The sequence below is a fragment of the Triturus cristatus genome, chromosome 3_2 (genome assembly GCF_964204655.1).
Source record: "Triturus cristatus chromosome 3_2, aTriCri1.1, whole genome shotgun sequence".
Taxonomy (NCBI): Eukaryota; Metazoa; Chordata; class Amphibia; order Caudata; family Salamandridae; genus Triturus; species Triturus cristatus.
The window spans coordinates 1,105,985,816-1,106,013,152 of record NC_140584.1 but is presented as its reverse complement, the minus strand read 5'-3'; the positions used below and the strand labels follow the sequence as shown (position 1 = coordinate 1,106,013,152).

At 41.0% G+C, this 27,337-nt stretch overlaps 1 protein-coding gene across 3 annotated transcripts in view; it reads left to right on the top strand.

Annotated features, from left to right (window-relative positions):
* The window catches only part of PIMREG (PICALM interacting mitotic regulator), a 54,666-nt gene extending 28,974 nt beyond the window's left edge, over positions 1 to 25,692 (top strand). The window contains exons 2-6 of one of the 3 annotated variants that reach the window (XM_085649905.1): positions 2,232 to 2,551; positions 6,115 to 6,482; positions 14,738 to 14,833; positions 17,946 to 17,992; positions 21,692 to 25,692. In XM_085649905.1, coding sequence (XP_085506031.1) covers positions 2,261 to 2,551; positions 6,115 to 6,482; positions 14,738 to 14,833; positions 17,946 to 17,976 — 786 coding nt within the window. In that variant the 5' untranslated portion in view covers positions 2,232 to 2,260 and the 3' untranslated portion in view covers positions 17,977 to 17,992; positions 21,692 to 25,692. The remainder of the gene's footprint in view (positions 1 to 2,231; positions 2,552 to 6,114; positions 6,483 to 14,737; positions 14,834 to 17,945; positions 17,993 to 21,691) is intronic. The other 2 variants (XM_085649903.1, XM_085649904.1) reach the window with 2 other exon arrangements.
* Positions 25,693 to 27,337: the final 1,645 nt, after the last annotated feature.

Here is a 27,337-nt window from a genome sequence, read left to right as displayed (position 1 = left end):
CTTTCCAAGACACTTTATTGGGATTTTCTTCAATATACAGCACCTTTTGTAAGAAACTTGGCATAGAGATTTGGTAAAATGTGTTACGATAGTCATCTTGCAAATGAAAAGTTACTCGGGAAAAGCAAACTTATTATTTTGCTATTGTAAGACATTGTTGGAATGTACTGTAGGGGATGGAAGAGGAGGATGTAGGGGTGTAAAGGGACCTGGGACATTATGGACTATGTGGGACAGAAAGATTAGGAAGTCAGGATCACTGACTGCTGACTAGGTTGCAAGGATCATGGAGATGGGACAAGGTCATGAGACCCCTAATGGTGTGTGGGAGGCGGCACCAATAAGGAAACCCACAGTAAGAAAAGGGTAATTGTTATACCGGCGAGTCAGCGTGTAATGTTGTCTTCACTCCCTCCAGGATGACATCCCAAACTTTGGCTGCAGAGGCACTTGCTCTCTGAGCAAGACCTCTCTATGTTAGGTCTTGCTCTCAGCCTCCCCCATTTTAAATGGGCGTTGTTGAGCCTTAACTAATGACAAACAAGTCTGTACACCAGAAATGTCCTTGACAAAGGGATCACCAAACCTATGTCTCTCTGCCTCAATACCCACTTTTTTCTGCCAGCTTAAGGTCTGCTCTCACAAGAAGTCTTATCTTTTTGCTTAAATGGCTGCGTTGGCACTGCCCAAAAGGCATATATAACTTGCTGACTCCATCCTGTGAGATTTGGCAAATTAACGGCAACTCCTATCAGTGCATCAAAGTGCAGCATCTTCAGTGATTTCCATTTTCAATGGCCCTAGAATTTCCAAGAGTTTGTCTGACACAGAAATCAGGCCCTTTTTAGGATCCATGCCCCTGTTTTGGATGAAAAAGCCTCCATTGCTTGTTTCACAGCGGGAGTGGAGGCTAATGTATGTGGAAGTAAAGGTCTTGGACATTCCACGCACAGTTTATTCCCATGTGTCTTATCCAATCGGTCACAAAGTTCTTGAGGAAGATGAAGCCCAATCTCCTGATCTTCGATCCTACGTCCTCCAGGAAGACTTCACTTGAGGATTGAAGTTGTATTACATGTCTTGCGGCATATGGGGTTCCTCTAGATCATCAATATCTCCTTGATACCCTGTTGGTGAGGCACTGAAACCATGCCCTAATTGTAAGGCATTTTTGGTGTCTAAGGAAAGGGTCTCCCACAAATGTAGCCTTTACAGACTTTTTATGGGTAATATCTAGAGAATTCTGGATTCTACGATGAGATGGAGGCGTGGACTGCATTTGTACTTGAGGCTCCTCAGCACATAGTTTTTGCTTGTGGTAGCATGTTTGGGATTAGAAGATTAGGAACTCTTTTCACCCCAACTGCATACCTTCATCCTTCTTCTTGACCTATTATTCAGCTTTTTGGCTCTGTGGATCACCACTTATTAGTCTGGCCTCCCTATTATCGTGAGTTACCTGGAGACTCTAGTCCACTTGGGGCGCTCTGAGTCCAGTGCTGGCCTCTTGCTGCACCTCTGTGGGCCATCAGGGAGGCCAAATGTGACAAAGTCAAAAGTTTTCAGAGGCGGAGTTCCAAGCTGGTAGGCCCCAGTGCCAAGATGGGCGGTGGCTATGATGTCCTAGGGATGATGCAACTGAGAATGAGTGTTGTCATAACGAGGTGTGAGGGTTCCCAACTTTATGAAAAGGGTCAGTGGTTTGGGCAAGGGGATGTGTTTTTGCCAGCTGACTCAGTTTGTGGACTTTGATCGCTTTCACTGTATGTTCTTCTTGCAGCTAGGAGTGAATACCATTCTTAAAGTACTCTTTTGCTAGGCGTGGGCTTAACGTAGACTGTTTAAAGGCACGCTGGTCAACGCTTCTGGGTGTTGCTAATCACAGGTTGAAATAAAAGCAGGTCACCGGCCCAATATTACTTTAAGTAAAATTGAACCTACAGCCTTGAGAAAGTCCAAGGCTTTATGCGCAGCATACGGTGAAACGCAGCTAAGCAGTGTTTTGCACCCCACGTTTCTCATATTGCATATTCCTGGCTGTTGAGTCCAGTCAGAGAGGTAGCTGAACAAGAGTCCACTGGAAGGGGCAGATTAGGCAATAACGAAGCAAAACCTTAACTAAAATATGTATTCTATATAGTTCTAATTGTTTGTGCAAAAATTTACTCAGATCATAGAATGACAAGCTGTGTGGAATTCCATACACACTAATTATTTTATTATCTTATTAGGGAAGTAAAGTCATATTAAAAGTGAAGAGATGACCTCCGTGTTGCAGAGCGTTGGTACAACTGTCGGTTGGAGAAGCCACCGGATTCTAGAAGATTTTGATGAAAACGTCAGCCCAGTTCCGGATAAATTTCGAAAGATTCCTTCTTCAGGCTCTCTCAACTCTCTCCGAATGTCTTTGAGGAAGAGGATGCCTTTGAAACCGGTGCAAGTCAATATAAGTGAGAACCCAACTTGGGAAAGTTTAGAATTTAAAGAGAAGCAGCGCCCCCTGCAGACAATGAGAAGAACAGCTAAAAATGCTTTTGGAAACGTGTCTCAGGTAATTCTATTTTGAGATGGAAGTACCTTAAGGAATCGATGCTCCGTTTTACTTGTCTGCATTGTGAATGGATTTGTTTGTGTACACATGATCACTGTCTTAAAATCTACAACCGATGGAGAGTTGGGTATTCTCCTTGTCACAATTTAACGCCAGCTGGAGAATCTTAACATGACTTCCCGATCCAGTACTTCTCTGGACCTGCTCCTGTGGCTTGAGTAATCAAATCAATGCCAGGCTGTGATTCCAATGTAAAACAATTAAACAACCTCTCATTTACTTGTAGGAAATAATACTAGCAAATCCGAAATCCATATCTTTTTACTTCATTTTATAGCACCAATTGAGTTTTCAGAAGTCTACATGTAGAAAGAGAATGACCTTCAAAACGGTGAGACACCCCTTACTTTTACATTGACAAATGAATTCAACAATAATTTAATATCCTCTTTTTGTTCATTCTAATCCTGCCTGGATACGTAGTTTAAAAAGAATATGAATACCAACAAGAGGAGGAAAGACACTTCAGTCAAACAGTACTGTTTTATTGAGGCACGGATCTTCCTTAGAAACCCGTGCTCTTCTACCGTGTCATTGAGGGCTTGGAGCAGCATACCCATGCAATGCACTAAACTGCTTTGTAGCGATACTGCGTGTGCATTATAAACCTGGGATAACCCAGGATAGACTTGAGCCTTGGAAAATGATAATATTCTGAATCTGCCTTTTACTCATTGGTTACTTGCTAATGAAAGTCATTAAAACAGTGGAATGTTGAGAGCTCCATTGAAGACCGTGGCGTAGCTTCAGGCTTATAATGGCTGATACGAGCCCGGAGCTCCAACAATCCAATGTTTGCCTTTGTTTCTCCCTTTTTAATTTATAAAGAGCATTCTACACTTAATGGACGGAATATTCAAATAGCCTTATAGCCCTTCTGCCCCAGGCTATACCTGTTGTTAAAGGCTTTCTGCCTCGTTAAAGGCCCTCCCCTGCAGCTCAACACTATAACTCTGGTTCAGGGCCTATAACAACCAGGATAGCCCTTGGCTGTGGACTATAAGGATTTATTATAGGACTTCCTAAATTGGTGAGTAATGAGGATCTTGAAATGTTGACAGATGACACAGCATTCCCTATGTTGGGCGAGATAGCATTTTAATAATTTTTTTTTAGTTGTTCCTGCTACTTGGAGGACTTGGGTGGTTTTTTGTCTAGTGCTGCAGAACATTAACATCGTTCATTTCCTAATCGGCAGTTTAATTCGTGCAAGGACTTGCTACAGTAATCGTTGTCCGCAGCATGTTCGAGGTATGCAGATCTGGAAGACTTGCACTTGAAGTAACAATGTAGGAAAGATTGGCAGGATCATTCAGTATGCAACAAACTGCCGAGGGCATATCTGCTCATTCCCACAGTTGCATCTTAATGAGCACTGACACTTCATACAGTTTTGCTTACAATATAGATTGCATATCATGGCTGCAGTCCACGAAATGAGTTTGGGTTGACCACCTCTGCATTTTATTTTTTTGTCGACTTTCTCGTGATCAATCTTGTTTACCGCAATTTTTGAAATATTCCCAATACTTTCTTTCATAAAGAAACCAAAAGCTCATATTTTCAGCTTTTCCTTCATAACTAAAAGACTATAGGGTGAACAAGTGCTCATATAAACACTTCAGAAACATAACATAGTCTCACAATTTGACCTACTGATGGTGGTATCTTTGATAAAAAATCATGGTTTATGCTAAGGTATGATGAATCCATTATGCTCGATTAATTTAGCTGTACTAATTTTGGGTTGTATGATAGAGGCATGCATGGTTAAACCATGTGTGCCTCTACCACAGCCCAAACCACGCATGCGTCTTAACCATGTGTGAACCCCATACTCTACGCAGCTATGGTGATCACTTGCACTTCAGGAAACTCCTAAAAACTGAACTCTTTGTGGCTTAACTGCATGTCCGCAGCACGGAGATACCCCATCGGTGTGATTCCGGTGCTATATAAGCTTCTAAATAAAATTAAAAAAAATAAACTATGTTTTCCTTTACCACGCAATTTAATAGTATAGGCATAAATGGTAAAGGGCTATGTGTGGCTAAGGTTGCCACTACCTCGACCCCTCCCCACCCCCTCGCTGTCCCTAAAACCTGCCCCTTTCCGAACACTACCCCAACAACCCTCCCCAAACCCAGCGCTACCCCATCTACCCATTCCCCTGCCCTAAGGTCTCAAACTCTGAGACCTACCCCAACCCCCCCTCCCCCGGCCTAAAAATTAGCCGACTAACCATTCCTCTGCCCTAAGGCCTAAAACCCTTCCCCTTTGCATACTCTACCCAGACCCCCACCCCAGCACTGTCCCTAAAACTAATCCAACCCTTTCCACTGCCCTGAAACCTACCCCGAATCCCCCAGTCCTAAAAACTACCCATTCTCCTCCCACTGCCCTAAGGACTAAAACCCTGCCCCTTTACACACTCACTCCACCCGACCCCCACACCTCTGCCGCCCCCAAAACTACCCCAAACCCCCAGCCCTGAAAACGACCCCCCCTCAACCCCCCCCGGCTCCATATATCACCGTGTCTCTTCCTGGCGTCTTCCTACTTCCGCCTCCACCACAACAGCTAGACCACGCATATGCATGGATAAGACACATGCGTGGTTACACTTGCGTAGTTTTAACACACGTGGTTAAGACCGCAGTGTTCCGACTGTTTCCCCTAATTTTGCAAACCCAGATCTGAACCACTCTAGGTAATAATTGCATCACCACAGCAGATGCCAAATATTTAAATGTAATATCTTGATCTACCTTGTTTTCAAAAGCAGCATTCAGACTTGCATGTGAAATATTGAACCAAAAAAGTAATTTTTTGTTTTAAACCAATAATAATCTCAAAATGTGTTCACACCCTCCCCCCTCATGTTACGGGGCATTCATTTTAAGTACTTAGCCTTGTTGAGAAGAACTGTAGATTAAATGTATGCTGCTTTTTATTTCAATCTCATTCTTTATTTTCATGCAATTACAACATGTAATCGGCCCCTTTAACAAAAGGCAGAAAAAAATAAAAAAACGTACTAGGGATTCACTATGCCCTGTAAATAAGCACTGGGAGTATTTGTGCTTAGGTTGTTGTCCAGAAATGGAGCTTCTTTTGGAAACTCCTACCATATCAAAGAGATGGGCTGTGTAGCAATAAATCACGCTGCTTACACTTCTCGGCTCGTTTGTAAAACATATCATTTGGATTTCAATGTTTTTGTAATGTTATACTGCATGATGAAAATGCCTTTCATTATGTAAACTATAAATGTTGTTTATTTTTCCTGCCCCTAAACCACATTTTTTTGTTTCACTGCTCAATGATACCACCTTTCAAATCTGCCATTTTGTTTTGCACCTCGCTTTGTGCTCGGGTTGTTCCCATACCTTCTTTGCTCGTATCATCTAGTCATGACCTGTTGAATATACTGTTTCCGTGGATTAAGACTTGTTTTTAATTGCCCTAAGTGTAATGTGCACCATGTTTTTCTTGATTTGTAGAAAATTCAGAAAAATTGCCAGAGCCAGAGTAAGTATTTGGTGGCCTCTCCAGTTAAAGCGAAAACTGTTGGGCAGAAAAGGAGCGGCACCGGCAGTGGTGCAAAGCAAAGTTCTTCACCTCAAACACCCTGCCGCAGAAGCAGCAAGCCAGCCACCACCCCGAAATCTGTCTCAAGATCCACTCCCAAGTCCAATAAGAGGATCTCTCCTCAATCTGGGTCCGCAAAGAAGCGAAACGGCTCTGAGCGGAAAGAATGGAGGAGCTTGTCACATTGGGTTGGGAAAGACGGTCTTTCTCTTCGGAGATCAATGAGAACAGCAGCACTGAAGAGCCCCTACTCCTCACCTACCACGGTCAGCAGGAAGAGGTAAGTGAACAACAGCCTAAGTGATCCGCCATAGAACTCCCCCCCCCCCCTTTCTCTAAACTAGTTAATTCGCTGTAAGTCAATACATGACCTGTCTAGCTTGACCGAACAAGCAATATTCAACACTGAGAATATGCTTATAGTCTCAGAATTTTCATCACTGAATGAAATGGTGGTGATAGATTGTTCTACTTGTAATTACAGCCGTTTATCTACTTGCGTGCAATATCCTATGTAATGGCAGATAAATTAGGTCATTGATGATATCACGTGATGGCGCTAATGATCTGCATGAAGTGACACATTTTTTTTTTACTGTGTGAAGTCAAGAGCATTGTAAGTCTCAAATACATTGTGGCTCATATCCATAATTTTCTTTCAACTGAAAGTTAGCAATTTTCTAGCATGCTTTTGAATTGGAGAATTGTGCGTTTTTTTGGTTGAGAATACTACATGTTTTCCAGTGAATTTCATAGGGTTTGTAACGCATTACGTCTTCTCCCGCCTGCATTACAAAAGGTATAGTGTAAAGGCCTTACCCACTCTCGAATATTGGTGACCACAGGGCATGTTTGGTTTCCATACCCAGCAGTGTGAAGTGCATAACCAGTACTTATGCCCTCAGTATCCGTATGACATGGTCTTGGGTCATGCCATGTATTAAGAACATGCACTAGTATTACAAGTTGTGTGCCTGTGTTATGTTAGTATTAGGCAAATGTGAAAACATCAAGTCCATGCCCAGTACCATTGCAAATCATATATTTGTATTTTGGAGGCTGGGCTTGGGGTGGAGGGGTGTTTAATGGAGGTGGGTGTTAGAGAATTAGTGGACCTGAAGTTAGATCAGCTTTCCAATGTGAGTATTTACACGAGAATACATGTAATAGGGAACCTAAGAATTGCAAATCCACTCCCATTGGAACCTTCCATCTGAATTCTCAGTCACCCCAAATGTCTTGCTACAAAGGGAATTTCCACCCCTCTGTTGCGGTCTCCTTGTCATCCCTAGGAGTGGAATATGTTTACTCCACTAACTCATGGTCGTAGCAAATTTTGTTTACAACCTGGTCTCAAAATCTACATTTTTTTCCATATACCTCAGGGTCGTGGAATTTAATAAAATATCTACTTGTACATGGGGCAGGTTGCTTCATAAATCTACTTGTCCCGTAACAAAACCCTCTTGTCCCTTTTGTGCTATGTAATGTGGCGACAAATTATGGCAGCAATCTCATTATAAAAGAGCTCTGAAGTAGCCTCTCTGATTATGCCAGGGCACCTTCCATAGTAGGGTTTGAATACTAGCAATTCCCTTATGTTGCCACGTTTCCGCAGATTTACATACTGGAGCTGAAGGTAATGGAAAGCAATAGTTCCAGAGTTGGAATGCCCTTTTGAGTCTGTGCAAACCTAATAACTTGCGTCTTTTAAGGGTTTTCACCATCTCTTCTCTAATCTTTTCCCGTACGTAGAAAGGTTCGAAATGTACTCCTGACAGTGGACATAAAACTGCTTCCAGGCTTGGGAAAAAAGGTGGGAGGAGGCAAAGTGAACTTGCAAATTTGTGGATGAGCAAATCTACACATGCATATTGCTCATGCTAAAATGCAGTTCACAAATATTTTCTAGGAGTACTAATTCTTGGCCTACTTGTCTAAAGTCTTGTGAATTCATGAAAGCCTCATATCTGCACTTAATGCAAGGACATGGGTGCTCTTTTGAGACATTATTTAATAATTGGGCCCTAATTAGGTCTGGTGTTAACAACGGCCTTTTGTGTTTACTAAAATTCTCTCTCTCTCTGCTAGATTCACTGTGAGTGATGACATTCTGTTCTTTCACAAGGAGCATATCAACCCACTGTCGTTTTGTTCAGTGCCAGGAACTACTGTGGCAATGTATGCCATTTGAGACCAAAAACTATTTTTGCTTCTGCCAATGTTTGTTATAATGGTGAGAGCCTGACAGCTCCCACACCAATAAGGTTTTACAAAAACCATGCCAAAACAAGTCACGTATTGACAAAACCTAAAGGCTGACCAACAATTTCAGACCCACTGGCTTTACCAATGCTTGTTTATTTTTATGATTCCCATAACCTTATTAAAACTGGGTACACTGATTTTCCATGATGAATATTTTTGGGAAATACTAGCATACATCGACACATTTTACTAAATGATGCTGCAAAGAAATGGTACCTCAAATTTTACAGTAGTTTAGCGAAATGTTTTTGCATTTTCATGTGAATTTTATTTTTTTAAAGCACAGAATCATCAATCTTGCTTCCAAGCGCCTGCAAATATTTGCCACTAATCGAAGAGCATTCTGGGAGCATTATAAATAGCCTCATATTGATAAACATTGAAAACGTGTGTACACATTTTTATACTGGAACCACTGTCAATCGTGCAGGGTGAGCCTACAACCGAGTGCTCACCCTAATAATAAAGGCTTTGCATTCATGAACCATAAATACAGGTTTTAATAGCATTAACACATGGAGACAAATATTGCCTTAACCACAGGCAATGCCCTACTCGCATCCATAATGTGGTTCTGTAAACTGGCAGCCAAAGGGTTTGTGCTGTAGGGGGTTGGGCCTACTTGTCCCAAGGACAAAATACACATGAAGACTTGTTGCCCTTGACCCCAAACAATATGTCCCAGGTGTCGGGCTATAGGAATTCCACATCCCTGTACCTTTTAACAGCTGGTGAAGCAAACGTGAGTCCTCTGCAGTCGATCTGTTATCGAGCTCTACTTTGCAATTGGTCAGAAAATCTAACTGTGCAACATCTTATAAAGTGTTCATTTTTTTGTAGTTGTTTCTGAAAAACCACTCGCAGATTTACATCAAATTGAAATGGATGTGCAAATTGGGAAGGCCAAGAATTTTGATCTTTGATGGTTTTGACTGTAAGCTATAGTTCCCTAATTTGAGTGTGAAATGGAACTTTTAGTGATTCCCTTAACCCTTTTCTCATTTTGTCACCAATGTGCGCAATACTTTCCAAATATCAAACTCATGAATGTATTCCCTTTTTCAAAAATCAAAAAAGGCTCTATCAATTATTTTTTAGGTCTTGCTGAGTCAGCGCGCATGCGCTGGTCGGAGAGACATTTAGTAGGTGAGTTTTCAAAGTGCAGCTGGCTGGCGACAAGCTTGCGTTTACGCGAGCGTGCAGCCGGCAGCTTTGCAATATGTACAGCCGCGATCATTTTCACTTTATCGCGTGCAGCCTACTTTTACTTGTCCCATCGCGCGCGCACCACTCGCGTCCACTTTTTGCTTGCGCTTCTTGTTATTTATTAATCTTGATCATGGCCTTTGAAAAGGTAGTTTTACATAAAGCACAGAATGCCCGGCATTGCGTCCTACTGTGCAATGTTTTTTTTTCTCCTCATCGGACATAAAGCAGTGTGCATAATAATGCAGCAGCGCTCAGCACTACAGCCCAGTAATCTGCAGGCTTGGGGGAGGGGCAGGGGTGGGACTATGTTCAGCAGCATCAGGGATTTCTGAATGTTCACCATTCAATACTGTCACCGACATGGAAAGGGATTTAAAAACTGCACTTTGGCCCAGCTGCAGCTGCCATAATTAATGGAGCCTCTCCTCTGTAGGTTGTCGGTAGATGACATGAGTCGTGTATTACGATTCTTTATTTTTTTGGGTACGAGTAATTATTTGTCCTACATTGCTTAATATATTTGTATCCGAGTGTCCTTGTATTGTGTTGGAAATCTGTGTATGGGGGACAAGTAACTAAAGATTCAGTATCAAAATGCTTCCCTCACACACTGCGAATCTACGTTCTTGCAACCACGCGCACTGTATATATACCGTGCTATCAACCCTTTATTTGTGCTGCATGCTCTGTCAGGGTATGACGCACTATATAAATGCAACTACAAATCAATAAATCATACCAGTTCTCTGCTGGCTAATATTTCACTCAGTGCAGACTGCAAAGCTATCGCTTATGTGGCTCAGACAACAGTTACCTTTTACTTGTCACAGATGCTTCACTGCCTAGCTCTGCTCAGATATCCCTGGCTATATGCACTCCGGTCTGGTTGTCCGTCTACCTGGGAGCCAAGGAGCAGGTGGGGGAGCCAAGGAGCAGGTGGGACAGGGGACAACGGATCACTATTGGGCTGGCAAACATAACACTTAAGAACACAGGCAGGTTTCACCCAAGAACAAAATAAATATTGTAAGATGAAGACAGGCCGCTGTTACTATGGGCAAGTTTTTGTATAGTTCAACCTTGACCCAAAGGTGTTGGGGAGTGCTTTAAATGAGTAGCAGATTACACTACACAAGGCTCTTTTTTATTATTTAACCACTGAGATGGAAGTCATTTGCCAATAATCACAGGATGTTAAGCCAATGCCGGGACTTAAAACCTGGCTCACCAGTTCCAGAGACGGCCGCTCTGGACACATCTCGTCCCTCATGTTGACATGTTAACATTAGAACCTATATCAAAAACAGTACTCCCCAGATGAAGATCCACAAACCTTGCACTTTTCGGCCACACAACCACCTAGGTGGAAACACTTCCATAGATGACCTGGGCTATAAAAGGCCTCAAGAAAAGGCCTCCCTCACCCCACTACGTATCTCCATATGAAGGCAAACCTATTACATGCTTTACTCTCACACAGGTTAGTTGGGGGGGGGGGGGGCACATGACCCAGCCGAACTCCCTTACAACAGAATCCATATCCCTCAAACTCAAGTCGGTGGATAAGACTTCTGGCATCTCTTATTGGCATATCGATCGGTTTGCAAAATTCTTTTCCACTTGTAAAAAAGTCCGTGCCCAATTTATCACAACTTTTTTGTAAATGGAAGTTTCGTACATCTAGCCCCAGATTTTTATTGTATGATTTGATGCTGCTTTTTAGGTCGAGCCTAGAGCAGCGCGCATGCGCTGGTTGCGAGACTTTTAGTAAGGGGCTTCAGAAAGCTCACCAAGCTCACCGCACGGTCGTGCGTGTGTTTTTGTTTTTCTCACAGGCTATTGGACTTTGCGTACGTCTTTCTAAGCAAGACAGCACGCAATTGGGCGAAGGCCGGTGCATGTCCCGCCTTTGCTCTGCCAACAGCCTATTGCTTGCGGTTATCCGCACGTGCGACATCTGTTTACAATTATCGTGCACAGATGCATGCGCGATAATAGAAAACAGATGTCTCGCTGTGGCTCGCGCGCGCACCACTCGCCTGCTTGTTTTTCATGTAGCAATTACTAGATCGCTTGTTGACTTGCTTACTTTTCCGTAGCAGCCCTCTCGTCCCCAAAATCCGGTGTCTCTGCAACGGGACTGTTATTGTATGTTATGACCCTAGACTTCCTCTCCATACTTCTACTTGTAAGTATTCACTTTAAATGACGTCATTTATAAGAAGTGCTGCAATGCTATACTAACGCCCGACTGCACTATACAAACGTCAAGCACAGAAGCCGACCAAAACCACATTTCAGCACAATTAACCAATTTGTTATGGCTACCCACACCCTTCTTCTTCTAACCTGATATAAACTGCATCTGCACAGTGGGTCAGGATCCCTGGGTAGTTCGGCCCTACTTCATGAGCTTTCCTCGTTTGCTAAAAGACAGAACATCACTGCCAGGTGCACAATCCAGGAATATTTTTATAAAGCGAAATGGCTTTACTTTTTGAAAATCTTAGCCTTGAGGAAAGCATGGTATGGAGGCAGTCTTTGTTTTGTCGTTCCAAGCCAGTTTAAATGACTCTAAGCACTGTAACGTTCATGTGATTGGAACTCCCTCCACACCCCCAAAACATGAAGTAAAAGCGAGAATGGTGCTCCAAGGCATTGCTTTCACCCTTAGTACATTGTCACTTGTGGCGCATTATGCACCGTCAGGTCAATTGCGATCACTGAGGGAGTCCGAAGAAGTGGAAGACATGTACAAAACAAGCATTGGCATAGCTAATAGGTCTCGCCTTTGGGACCTTATAAGTGTTTAGTTATCCAGCACAATATCCTTGGTGCAACAACATCAAGTGTTGCATGGCTAAACACTTACAAGATCCCAAAGGCGAGACCTATTGGCTATGCCAATGCTTGTTTCTCATGGACCAGTGGAATCAACTAGTATTTCTCTAGCTAGTTTTTTCAGATCTATAATGTTTAGTGAAACATTGGAATGTTGGGAGCTCCAGTGAAGACGGGTGGCTCACGGCTGATGATGGCTGTCATGGGCCTTCTGCGCTGACATTCCAGGTTGTTTTCTGTTTCTTCCTTTTTAATTTAGAACATTCTACCCTCTTTGGGTGATATGTTCTAATAACTATTCTGTTTCAGGCTTTACCAGTTGTTTAACGGCCTCTCCCTTGTTAACTCTGATTCAGGGCCTTTAACAGCCAGTATAGCCCTCTGCTATAAGGCTATATTCATCCACAATATGCTTATTTATATCTAACGGAGTAAGTTAATAAAGTCCCTAAAATGTAGTGCCTGTTAAAGGTAATAAGTGTCTGTTTTTCTTTTAATTTGCAATGAGATAGAGAGACTTATTTTCCAAGGTGTTAAGTCTTTGGCGTATACTGTAGAGGTGTACATAATACCTGGAGTAACCGCATTAAATGCTGGCTACTCCCTTCTATATAGTGAGGTGACTGGAGTCTGGTTGTTTGATTGCAAGTATGTAAGAGTGAACCTTTTTGATACTGTCAGGAGACAATCCATCTGCATCGCTGATCCTTGTATCGGTGGGCAAAATGGACTCTCCATTAAATATTTTTTCCTACGGAGCAGCCTACCCAGATCTCAGCTTTGCCTCCACTGTAAAATTCTTTGGGGGTGACCTGGTGGTGAGACTGTACCATTATGCGAATCCGGCAAGCATCATCCCAATATGAAGCTTTATGCAAGCACACCTTCTTATGGTAGTTTGTTATGAAGTAAAACTAGGGTTTCTGTGAAAATGTGTAATATTTTACATTAGCATAAGCAACAGCCATTTTGGCGATGGCTTCCATTTAGTTTCCTTCGTCCTCTGCTGTTTGCCTTTTCACCCTGCTTGTGTCATCCATTTTAGTTGACCTCTTTCGACATGGCTCAGCAATGTACTTGCCGGGGGGTTTGTAGCTGCTGATGAACCTGGTCTTAGAGGCTATCTATTGATTGTTTACTGCTGCCATAAGCATTCCTGCTCCCCCTCCTTATTTGCTGACCAAGTGGTCATCCATCTGCCCTTGTTTACCGTTAGCTTTTTCTGTGTCTAAACTTGTTCTTTCCATTTCTGTCCATATGCTTACATTGCAACAAAACTGTATATAAGGACGATGGTTTGTGAGTTCAGTGTACCTCCTCCTACAATACTTGAGAGTGTTGTGTGGATGTGGTCCCGCTCATGAGTGATTAATTAACCTGTTGTTTTACTTCAACTCCAGTGCCGATCTCTCTTTTTGTTAGTCTTCGGACGCGTAGACGAGAGGTTGACTCTGCACCAGTGTGCTCACTTTTGGGTACATTTCCACATTCCTTTGCTAATGTCATTTCTAGTACTGCTTTTTACAAGATCAAATCCAAAATAGATGTTCCTCTTCTGCAGTCTTACCAATTTCTGCGCAGATTACATTAGCTACCTATGCCAGCATGAATCAGTTTTAAACTGTGGCGCCCCACCTCTGTATCTGGAAAAAAAACACTTTAACCAGGGTCCCCACTACTTCAGGTAACCAATGAGGTCTCAGAAACTGTATCTCCCTACAGCTGAATGGGCCTTTCTTCAAAACTTTGAATGCTTACCAACCGTCCTTCTCTGGTTCTGCATTCTCTGCTTGGATTTCAGTGCCCTGTGATGGTAAACCCCTTAAACTCGCCTGTACCTGAAAATGATAGATTGCCCTCTTTCTTCCCTTTTCCCTAAAAAATGCCCACTTGCAAAGCTGACAAGCGAAAGTGTTACCACTTGATGACCTTCTACAGCCTCCCTACTGTTCACTTTACACCAGCCCAAACCTCTTTAAACCTCACACTACCGCCTCTACTGTCCTTACCATATAAGAATATATAAAGCGAACAAGCAGATTTAGGGGTGTGAAGCATGTATTTAGGGAAGATGACTAATGTGATTTGTATTAACTTCAAATTAAAGATTACCTAAAAATAGCTTTGCGGCTATTGGCTTTTCTGATATAGGGAGTTTGAGCGATTTGATAAATTCAGATCCTCTAAAGATAATTTTTTGTTGTTGTTGATTTCCAGGCAGTTTGACAATGATTTAGAAACGGTCTCCACTGGGATTAGACAGCTCCGGAGGCTTTCCCAGGTGTTTGACGAAGTTATCGACCGAGATGAAAGGTAAGTGCATTTGTAGGTCAGCATTTTGGAAAATATTTTTGATGCAATGGAGTCTTGTTTTAACTTGGAGAAAAAAGAACTCTGTTGAAAATAGCTTCTCATTACCAAAGTATAAATAATCCATATATTTCTCAACTGCTCTGGAAAACGATGTTGTTGCTCGTCTCGTAGAATACGCTGTATTGTGTAAGTGACGAGTATTCCTTATAGCTTGTGGAACACAAAGCTCAGCTACATGCCGAGGAAAAAAAACATTTTGGTGAGGAAGTGCAGTATATATGTTTGGTCTGTGGAGCAGACTTTGCAGGCGCAGAATCCTATTTTCGAACGTTAATATATGACTGCTCATCGGAGTGTAGATCCTAGATGGCTGACCTGATATGTGTTCCTGAGCTTTGAAACTGTTGTTGCGTGCTTTGAAACTCATTCTAGGAAGTCATCCTCTACCCCCCAGTAAGCCTGATATGTGCAGTCAAAGTTAGGTTGTTGGTGACGTCACTTCAGCATAGTAGAACCTATAAATATTGAAGGCAAAGAGAAGCAATTATTTAATCTTTTCAAATGCTCCTATCTGGTGTTTCCATGTCACTTCACCCTGTTCGGTGGTCCCTTATCTCCTATGAATTATTGAAGTAATCGTTATGGCAGAGTGGACGTTCTTTAGGAGAACCCTGCCTGGTTTACTCTACCTAGCCTTACTCACCTTACTTCAGTTTGAAATATGAACATTCTGGGTTACGGAGGAGAGGTCTCCCACTCACTACCTTTTTAGATCTATTGGACCCTCTGCCTGTTTTCTCTGCTTCAATTGCACCGGGCTTCCAGTAGCCTCAGTGTATTCTTGCCAAGATGATTTCCATTCTATTGCCTTTGGTCCGCTCTACTGTTCGAACAGAGACCATGCCTGAGACACAGTGGCCTTAGTAGAGCTGCCTTCTGAGCAGGCAGCAATCTCCAATCTATAAGATGTAAATAAAGGCAAAGAGTGGAAGGGTCCTACCAAATCCTTTTCACTTGACCTCCTTAAACATGGGGCCAGTGCATTACTCCAAAATAGATGTTGTATTGGTCGCATAGAACAACCCAAATGGACCTCTTAAATGGACTTTAAATTCTACTAAGTTATTAAATATGAATGCCACTGGGGGATACTTAATGAGATTTATTAATGAATAGTCAATCTTGTGAGGTGAATAGTATTATAGTTCTTGTGTTTTGGCTACTGGGATTGACTGAAACCCCCATTCACTTTTTTATGAGGTAGAACACACTCTTCAGTAAGCGCAAGATTTAAAATTTGAGGCCCTTACCATGTACTTCCAAAGCGGGGCACACACAGCAGAACATTCTGGGAGCAAGGCAGGTAGCCTCAAATTGTTAAACTTTGCAGATGCATGTACACATTTTTACACTGGAACGACTGTCGGTAATGAATGCTGTGCTCCAAGCATTTTCTTAAAGCAGTCACCTTACAAATAAAGATTTCGCAATAATCAACCATAAATACAAGTTTGCACAGCACAAATATTTGTATGAAAACCTTACCTTGACTGCAAACGAAGCACTTGTCACAGATTCAAAATGTAGTACTGACCCCTCAAAAATATGTCGGAGTTGGGCGATAGGAATTCCACACCCCTGTTCTAAGCTCGAATTCTCTTGTTGACACCCTTCTCAATTAGTATAGGTGCATCAGTCACAGTGCAAATATAAACAGTGGATTCTCCCTTTGGATATTTTGTCTTCATCGTTATTGAAGCAGGACTAAGAAATAAAATGTGTGCTGGAGATGTTTCATCATAAGCACACAACCAACAATATTACACTTGATTCTTTTGTAATAATCCATGGGGCCAACGTCAATAAACAACATATTATTAAGATTCTTTTTGGAGGAGACCATCACTTCAAATATAGGAAAATACACCACCTTTGAAAGGACTGATCATCAATTTTGCTTTCTTCCAGAGCAAGCCTGCCATTGACCGCTTGTATCTTTCCTTTGTTCCTTTCTCCCTATTTGCATTTTTAGGATTTAGTAATACTTAAGTGACTTGGAAGACGAAACTCCCAGGAAGCTGCTAGTGCTAGGGTTCTAGGTCCTTTTAAGAATCCATCATCGCAGTCACTGGTGATACAGGTCTGCGAGGCACTCTGACAAGAATCAAAAGACTATGAAGAGGTGGTTATAGGTGCCCTGTCTATAAAGACCAACTTGTTTGACATGCCATCACTTTGCAATAGTGGAAGATTAGAGGATGTAGTACTCTAGAGGCAGGCTACTTGTATAGATTCTTTCTAACGGAACAGAGAAGAGAAGATGGAAGCCATTGACTTCGATGAGCAGTTCAAAGATAACTGTTTATATATCCAGTCAATATCAGATAACCTACCATTATTCGATAACCTAGGTCATACTTCTACCATCTTCCAGGTCTAGGTGTTTATTCGATTATTTATTCTGAGAACTTTAGACTTGTTGCCCCCCTTAGTCGGACTAAGGCTCCAGATTGCAATTGTTGCTGGTTCATGGAGTTTACTGCTTATAGGCACAGCCTAACTACTGCGATGGACTTCAGTAGGACCCCAAATGGTTTCCCCAAGCTTAAAGTTTGTATGTTTGAAATTGAATAATTTTCCTGGAGAAAAAAGACATGAAATGTTGCCAACTGGGCTGTTCATTTAAAGACTGGTGAGATGAAGTGTCATACTTGTTAAAATGTATCCTGTGTGTAGTATGAATTGAGCCTGGAAGATCTGACACAGCCATACCAGAGTCTGGAAGAAGCCTCACCTCTGAACAACCATTATGAATTGGGACACTAGTTATTTTCATTTTCGAAAAAACACAAGAACAATGATTTTATTGGCACTATCTACTCTCTAGGTGTTAGGTGAAAAATGCATGTTTAGAAGTAAATGTAACATGAGGTAAATAGCTCAATGGTATAGACAAGTGACCAAACTAAATGTGACAAGAAGTTACATTATGAATTATATTCGTAGATCGTGTTGTGTTCCTTTGGACATATATTACCTTTTATAGTTTACTTTTTTCGAAGTCTGACTCTGACTAAAGTTTCTATCTTGCAATTCTTCCATTTGTTATCAGTGATATGACAGTTTGTCTCATTCCTAACTGAAGATAATACGGACAAGGTAACAATTAAATGTTGTTTGATTGCACTTCACATGTCTGTCTGTGTGCACTTGGTGTGGATAATGCTGGGTTGTGGTGTGTTCTACACTGTTAACTTGTCTGTGTGTAAAGCTGCAAAAAGAATAAATCTGTCTAAAAATGCATGACCAGCCAAAACGCTTTGCTCCCCATTCCTTAATGTCTATTATTCAAATCGGACCTCACCCCCTTTAATTCAGATCTATAGTTGGCACATAGTTTCTCTCCATTGCACCAACTGGTTTCTGCAGAAGTGTTCCAGCCACCTAGTATGCAAGCATCTCTTCCAGGTGATGATTTAGCCCATAGGGTTGATAAGTGGTTCGTCTGTATATGTTGATTAAACAGTCTTGCTTTCAAGGACTGTGTACACTTTCTATTGATTGGGTCTTAAATGCCCTCCCATCTTAAATGAATTATCTTAGGCCGCTAAGTGCTTAGCACATGTCGATATATTACTCCCTTACCTTTCATAGATTTGTATATACATATATTTCAGTCCTTTCTTTTTCATGGGTTAGTAGTCTCCAGTTACACATTTTGATACACATACATGGTAGTTGAAACACACTACTTCCATATTCAGTTAAAAAGCACCTCCACATGTAAGGCTATATAGATATACTCTGTCAGCCTACACTGCTTTAAAGAAAAACAATCCGTCTCAGCTGTAATAACCTGGTGCAGAGTTATTGGTTTTGTCAATGCTTGTAGTAGTTGGCTTAATGCCTGGTGTGATGCACATGTGGGGTAATCTTCTTAGAATAGTTGTATTCATTCCTGGTCCCGTGTCTTCAGGAAGTGGCCAGATGGATGGCCAACTGCAAACTGAACCTTAATGAAGACAAGACTGAGGTCATGTTACTGGATAACAACTTTAACAAAAGAATTCCCTCCCCTGTGCCCGAATGCTTAGACTGGTTTCCCATCCAAAAACAGTGCTAAAGAGCCTTGGAATGTGGCTAGACTCAGGTCTTACGGTAGAGCACCAAGCCTAAATACTTGCAGCCAACTGCTTTGGCGTTTTGACTGCTAAGAAAGATTTGAAATCACTTTCCTTTTGTAGCTAGGAGACTAATTGTTCAGGCTCTCATCATCTCCCGCCTTAATTATGCTAACATCCTTTTTCTGGGCTCTCCTCAGTATGTGACAAAGGCTCCAGATGACTCAGAATGCTTCTGCTCAGCTCCTGATGCATCTTCCCCAACATCAATCTACAAAAGCAGCCCTGAAGAAACTCCATTGGCTCCTAGTCGAGCAGCGAGTTAAATTCAAAACCTTACGCATGTTGCATAGGCCTCTTCTCAAGAAAGGCTCCACCCTTTTGAGACCGCCAGTTACTCCGTACACCCCTGGAAAGTCTTTGAGATCTTCCTCAGCCTTTCTGCTACAGGTCCCCAAATGCAGTAGATCCTGTTAGGGTGGCCACTCCTTTTCCCACTTTGCTCCCAGGGTGTTGAATTCTCTTCCTCATGACCTTCGCCAGTTATCATGCAAACATGGCTCTATGGCAACCAACTTCTGATGATCACATCCATTTGATGACTGTCCTAGAACTGGGAACCCTTCTGGTAGCCATGCGCTTTACAAGACCTTTAGAATAGAATAAAGAAAACTCATTCTAAGATGACCACCTTTGCATACACATTTGGGTTGATGAACCAGGGATTGTCTTGGAATTTTGCTTTTGCTATAACATGCTAAAACTCTTCATTTAGTTAATTTGGAAGATAAGTGGTTCTTTCCCAGTGACTCTCCTCTTCAATCCCCATAACAGTGTAGTTCCTGTCTACTTTAACTGCACTCTACTTTGTTTGTAATAATTGGCTGAGTCTAAATGCCACACTGATTCTGAAGCTTACTGAAATTGCACATGCTTTATAAAACACTGATTCTGTCAGACAATTTTGGTTTTGAGATAACTGTGTGATCCAACTCTGCCCTAACTAAGATTTTCCAGTCATACTATTCTCTCATCTGAAATTAACTAAAAGTAACTCTTTTCTTTTGCACAGCACCACTCTAACCAGTGCTAATTAATGTTCCACAGAGTCAATGTTTATTGACAAATTAGCAGGTTACTGCAGTTACAATGAAATATGCATGGGTTGTATAGCGTTTAATGAAGGGGGGAGGGATCTGCTTCACTTAAACTATCTGTCTGTTCGAAACATCTTTTTGCACACAGGATACCTATGCATCAGGTATGTAGCTTGTAATAAAGTGACTGTACTGTAAAATTATTTCGATAAAATTCTGTTTGATTAGTTTGAAGAAGTTAGCCAGAAAACAATCTACTTTGAATAAAGCTTTGGTAGAAAATTGTTGGAGGATACTCATTTGAAATTAAATGGCCACTCGTTTGGAGCATTAGGTTTGAAAGTACATTTAGTCCAAATAGTTTTTCCCTCACCTCAGGCTAAACCCACTTCCAGCTGTAGCTCCTCTGCTATGACTGCGGACTGTCTCCTCGTTTCCCTTCCAGCAGCCCCCCCAAAAATAAATCCATAATAAACCGTGGTGTATTATAGTTTTATTTTGTGTCTGAGTCTTTGGGGCGCAGCCAGGGGGATGACAGGCACCCACGGGGAGTGGTATACACTGTTATCGGTGCGCACGACAGTCTGGCCGGCTGTCTCAGGCCTGCCAAACCGTCATGCGCACTTTGCTTGTTCTCCATGCAGGCTACATTACAGCCTGGGTGGAGAGCATGCTCAGGTTCCCAGTACCTGGCTGAGTGCCTAACCACGGCACTCAGACCAATAACAACACTACATTGCAGCATTGTGATAGGCTCAGGGGAGCCTGGGTGCTTCCGACTGGAGCAGAGCGAGGACAGACACTGTGGCAAGGAGGTGAGTTAACAATTTTTTTAGCTCCCCTCATACCAAATGATTTCTACTTGGACCCGCTTCCCAAGTTTAATGATTAGTGCCTATAATTTCAAAATGTAAACGTTGCTTACTCTGTACTCCACTCGAAGCCCAACAGTGTTCAGGCTTTACTGCTTTTGCAAGACTAAGACCAAGCGATAACAGAAGCCGGGTGTTTTTTCAGCGATATTGCTAGTCTTCCTGCTGCCTGTCTTCTCATTCCCTCTAGTCCTCTATATGCCTCCTTGTGCCAATCTGATCTGTGCCAAGCTTGAGGGACTGTTCAAGATCCAGACCTTAGACCTCTGCCAAGCATGACCAAGGCTGCAAAGAGCAATAGGGGTAGAGGCCAAGCTAGCAAAGAGCATTTTGTGTAGTGAGGCCCACCAAGCCATCTGTGAATGCAGACCATCAAGTGAAAAGTGCCCAGTACACAGAGCATGTTATTCACTGAAAAGAGAGGCTGGTATGCAGAAAGTGTCTTCTGAACCTACAAATGACAGACCATGATCGAAAGCATCAGGGTCTGTTGACCTGTACCGGTGCTAAGCACACAAAGATTTCTCCACTTGGAAAAAGTCACCCACCTCTTCGTCACAGGCCATAGCATAAAAAATGAGGAAGCCAAGAAAGTTAATGTTTGACATTGTAAGTACCGTTCAGTTTAGAAAAAGAAAATTTACAGTACTGCAGTTCTGGAGTTGTTGGTCTTGTCCTTACTAAGTGCATGGCTTTTAATGAGTCACTAACCTCGACTGTTTGCTGGGTCTGATCTTGACAAAATATTCCTTTTTTTTCCCTCCTCAGAGAAGAAGCAATAGCACACTATCACCGTTTAATGGCAAAAAATGTGCAGTACTTGCAACGCTCTCGCACGTTCTCGAGGACCTCGCTGCGGAAGGGGGCAAAACGACTTGGACGTACTGTTGGCAACTGGACTGAAATTGCTTTAACCAGTATTACCAACCTGGGCGCCCAATAGGCTGATTTTATGTGGGGTTCAGGCCACGCATCTCTCCACTTGGTGCTTCTGACCCTTGACGTGACCTTCATGCTGCTCACTAGTAGAATTGTGTGATCCACAGTGAGTGGAAGCAGGGAAGCCTTTTCTTTCCTACTGAACATTGAGGTTTTAGGGCGAGGCCTATAAAAAGATGATGGCTTCATGGAAAAAACACTTAACTTGCATGTAATGTCTTGCGTACCATGCTGTATGATATTGGTCGAAAAGATGGGGAATTTATTGTAAATAGATTTTTTCAATGGTAACCCCTGTTTCAGAGTGTCCTTTTCAGACAGTTCTTCAGGGGCGCAATTCAGTAAAACAAAATTCTGATTTTTCATGATCTCTCTTTTCCCCAAAAAATCTTTCCTTTATACTTTTTAGATTAGCGCCTAATCTTTCACTGCAGAGATTTAGAATGAAGTGATATAGACACCTATTTTAGTTTTCTGTGGTGTGTAGGTTTGCTACTTTTCTATAATATTTGACCTACTTTAAGAAGTATGCTTGGGATACCTAATATGAAGTCTTCCAGCATTTTAGTGCTAATTTAATGTGATAAAGTACTAGGTGATTTGGGAGCAGATGAGTTGGTGGAGGCAGGATACAATCTGAGATGGGATTGTTGAACAATAGTATTTCGTTTTGAAATATGAGGCATTCCTACTCTTGAAGCAGTAGAGACAAGCTTGTTTTGTAAAATAGGTAGATTACCTTATCTAATGAAATTGAGCAGTATTGCTGAGATGGATAATGAATTTCCAAAGTTCTGATGGACTCTTCTCGACAAATTTTCATGATTGCTCTTGTCCTTGATAATATACAATCTTGTTATCATTGCTTCATTCACATTTCTCACTTTTACAGTAGTAAAAATAATTCTCATATTCCCCAAGAGAACATTTTTGTTTTCTTGGCATTAACTCTTCCTTGCATGAGCGTGTTCTTGGCCGAAACACTGTTTTCAGTATCCTTTTGTAAACTACATTACCACACACAATGTTTTAAATCTTAGTTACAAATCAAATTCTACAGGGGACTTTGCCTAATCTGCCAGAACACCTTATCCTACCTGAAACGACGTAGGAATGAGGCCTTGTTTTTGCTCAAAATTAATAAGATTCAGGATTTAAAGATGCTTTACTTGATATAATAATCGTGCTAAACGTTTGGGTGTTCACCATTTGTAGAGAGAAGTTCAATTTCTTCGCAAATGATTGATGCACTTCTATAAGTAACTGTTGTTCCTGACAAACGGCCATTAGGCTCTTTTAATGTAATAGTGCTTTAAACAACTACTGAGAAATAAGTACTGTTAAATAAGGTGATCTAAAAATCAATAAGTCTAGCTTTTGAGAAGCTATCTGTAAGACGTCCTTATGAGCCAAATGCCTTGTCTGACCGTGACCTCTTACTTTCATTGTATCTGAGTCCACCTCCTTACTAGTTTGTAATGATTACAAGATAGTTGTACTAAACATGGCCAACTTGTTCATAAAGCAGCTAAAAGTCAAATGTCCTGAAACTGACCTGACCTATAGTCTTTACTTCTACAATCACTCGCTTAAATTCTTTAGGTTTTAACAAATACACAAAATATAATTTGGTTGAAGTAGATATACTTGTTTTCCTTTCAATACAGACTAGTATATGGGCATAGCCTTCTTGATAATTGCGGTATAACCTGAGAGTATGTATTCCCATTAGCATACCTGTAATAATTCCATCTATGAAGAAGTTAGTACTTCGTGTACTCTAGCACCCAAAGTTGTCTTTTTTTTTTTTTTAGCTCTGTGCTCTGAAGTATTAACAAATAGAATATGCCTCTCTACCCTCCTTTGCTGTGGAAGTTTGTTTCATGTGCTACTTTTTTTCCAAAAACACTACTGTTTTGTATTTTCCGCAGCATTTGTTTTATATGGCTGTACCCCCATTCCACTTGCAGACAAATTGATAGTGGTTTGGAACAATCAGTCCCCCAGTACAAAACATTATATTACTTGAATATGATTCAGTCCTTGTTGCACTGAGTCCAGTTTTTTTATGGGAGTGCTGGCAAGAGGGATTATGTTGTATATTTCCACAGTAGTTCTGAATAGGTTTGTAGATCGGTCACTTTATTTTCGTTCCAATGAAACATTCATTAAGAGACAAATTTAACATTTACTCAAAGTTTGAAAGCATTTGCAGTTACTCAAATTTTATTTTTTGTTAAAAAAAATAAAATAAAGATTTGTGAGTGCTCTAAAATGCCCTAGTTTAAAACTCGGACCATTTCTGTGCATGCACATTTTCTAAGTCCAATTGTTAAACATGAAATGAGATCCTATTCATTGCAATGCAGAACCCATCTTACTTAGTATTAAAATGTCACTAATACATTAAAAGGATTCTATTATCCCATAACAACTTTATGCTTTGTGCAAATATATGGCTATTGAATGGTAGAACTTCACTACCTAGATTTGTTATATTGCAGTTTGAATTTGGTGTGCTCTATACTTATAAAAAAAAAGTATTCCAATTGCAGATATGTGGTATTATTAACATACTTAACGTTACCATATTGTATGATTGATTTTCTTTCTTGTTCCATCTACACATGGTAGCAATTTTCTATCATTTAGTAAATTGGCCTGATAACGTCTATGTTCTTTTTACTTACATGATCAAAAGAGATGGGTAAATCAGTTGTTTACTTTTATGAAATAGCACCACTTTGATGCATGCTGTTTCCCAGATCACTTCTAGTGCATAAACTATCTTATAAATTGAAATATTACAAGGAAGGAATTAGAAGCCGGTATTACAACTGAAAATGGCTGTTAGGTGAAGTATTACATTATATACAGCCTTATATCCAGTTGACGATGACATACTGGACTACAATGTAAACATTTGGCTCCCTGACATTGCACAACTCGCTGATTATTATACTGTTGTCTCTTGGTAGCCATGCATTAAAACTGACATTGAATGTTGCCATGGCCACAGTGCTGCTTAAATGTGTATGGTCTATTCGTATTCTTGTATTACAGTATTTAGACCTGATGCTTGGACATAGTGAAGGAAGTTGCTGGTTCGTCTCTTCAGACAGTTCATATATTGTTATATGTAACCTTTATCACCATCCTGTATGGAATACTGAGATTAGCTGAACCGGAAAGCTTGGAGTGCATGAAGTCACAGACCCCATTTTCCCTCATTCCAAGTTCAGTGAAAGTCTGAACTAAAAAACGAGATTTTGTAAAGGGAGCTGGCAGATGTCTGCTTTTAAGGAATGTGGTGTTAATGACTATACTTTATTTCGGCTGAGGCCAGTTATTGCAAGATAAGTGATTTACAGTTTAAACTCCCAGCAGAGAGCAGTAATGCTTACTTACTAATACAACCAGGTAATAGCCACTGGCTTATTAACAACCCTTTAATTCAAAGTTGTTTTTAAAATATGAGCACTTTCAAAGTCCTAATAATTGTTGCCTTTTATAATCCCTTAAGAATTGTATATTTCTGGAGACAGTTTGTGTGCTAATATCTGTATTTAACACACTTACTTTTTTGAACCAATTTATTGTGCTTTCCAAAGTGGATTCAGATTTTTGCTAATACTCAAATTTCTAATGTGTGTATGGCCATTCCCATACTGCATGTCTGGGAAAATAATTTTATTTCACTTGTATGTTTATAGACAACAGGCAACTTTGCTTGATGACAGCGACACTAAATTGCACGTGTATTAATGTAAAATGCTAATATTTTGTTGATGTTAAAAAATGAAGGAAAATAAAACTGCACATTTTTGTTACATGTCGTGTTTTTGTTTTGTCAACTTTCTGAAAGCAAAACTTGTTTAATGTAATTTCATGTCTACATGTAAAGCACTCTTTACATGTTCAGTACTTCTTCATATACATGTTCAGTACTTTTTCATAACATTAGGTATGCTAACACCCGTTCTTGCCTTTTTAAGTAAAGGCTGGTACTAGAGTTTGCTAAATCAAAATTCTTCCAGTGAGCTGTTTGAGAAAATGTATTTGTGCTGCTGTTCTCTTTAAAATCGCCTGTTTTCGATAGTCAAATCACTGACACTGTTTGGAGAATGAAGGTAAATATATTTTTAGATTTACAAGGAACATTATTAGTTAAAAGAATTGATAGTGTGTAAGATGTTTTGAAGAATACAAAGGAAAGACGATAGTGTGGGAGCATTTAGTAGTGTGGCTTTTATCCTTAAAGCAAATCTGTATTAATCCAGCTTTGGCACAATTAGAAGAATTTATGAATAACCACAAAAACTTGTTAGCACACGTTGTCTAAGCTACAACAATAACATAGCCTAACTTACTTTGTCCTAAGTAGAGGTAGAAGGAAAGATAGCAGAATGGAGTGTCAAGTTTTCTAGTTCTATGATTCTTGTGAAGATTACACAAGCATAATTATAACATTTAAATATGTCTAGTTGTGTATTTCCTCTAAAGAATAGTTGTCTTCCTAGAGCCCACGGGATACTTTGGGAACAAGAAGAGATGCGGACACATAGCATTGGAAGCCCCTGCCACTATCTGTGATAGGTCAGGCAGCCCTCTTCAAAAAGATAGCTTTATTCATATTCGCCCACTTACTGCATAACAGTCCATTTGCTATGAAACTGAACAAGTTGATGCAGTCCCTCCTGTGGTAGAACGGACCGCCGTATATAGTCCTTGTGACGCTCCAGCCCTCGTCATATGAGGGCAGCATAGCACTCCAGAATGTCTAAATATACTATGAAGCGCCACACCTTAGAGTAGTAAATTATTGGGCTTACTCATTTTTAGACAAACCTGCATACAGACTGGACTGTGCAGTGCTGGGTGAGAAGGGAGATCTCCATTCCCTGTTGCGGGGCTCAAAAACCTTAAAAAATAAAGGAATACACAGACTCCTCTTGGCAGTGCAAAGACCGCTATTTACTGTTGTGACAGGGAGAAAGACCTTCAACACAAGGACTGTACCTCATTCTTTCTCAAATTGCAGTGCACAGACAGCTCTTTTTATACACGATTGCACAATGGTTTATTACAAGCATTAAATAATAATTGACCTGCAAGTTACAGATTTAAGACTGAAAAAACACTCAGACCTGTGACCCCATAACCTCAGATTCTGATCCAATCCATTACACACTTTATTGCACTCCCAAAAATGCTTGATAAACAAAGCATTCTTCTGCACGTTAATGCCAGTGCGTTCATGGTAAATGTAATTTAAGTGAAGTGTGTGTTTTCAGCGTTGTGCACCCAGACCTCTGTGTGATCTGAACTAATTTACTTCTCTGCACCCATTGCCTAATCGGGCTCCTTAGACTTTTCACCTTACTTGTCAGTGCAAGATTTGGGCCTAAACTGGTTTTTAACCACAAACAGCTGTGTTTTTTCTGCTCGAGTTTGTTGTTGCGTCATATTGTCGTG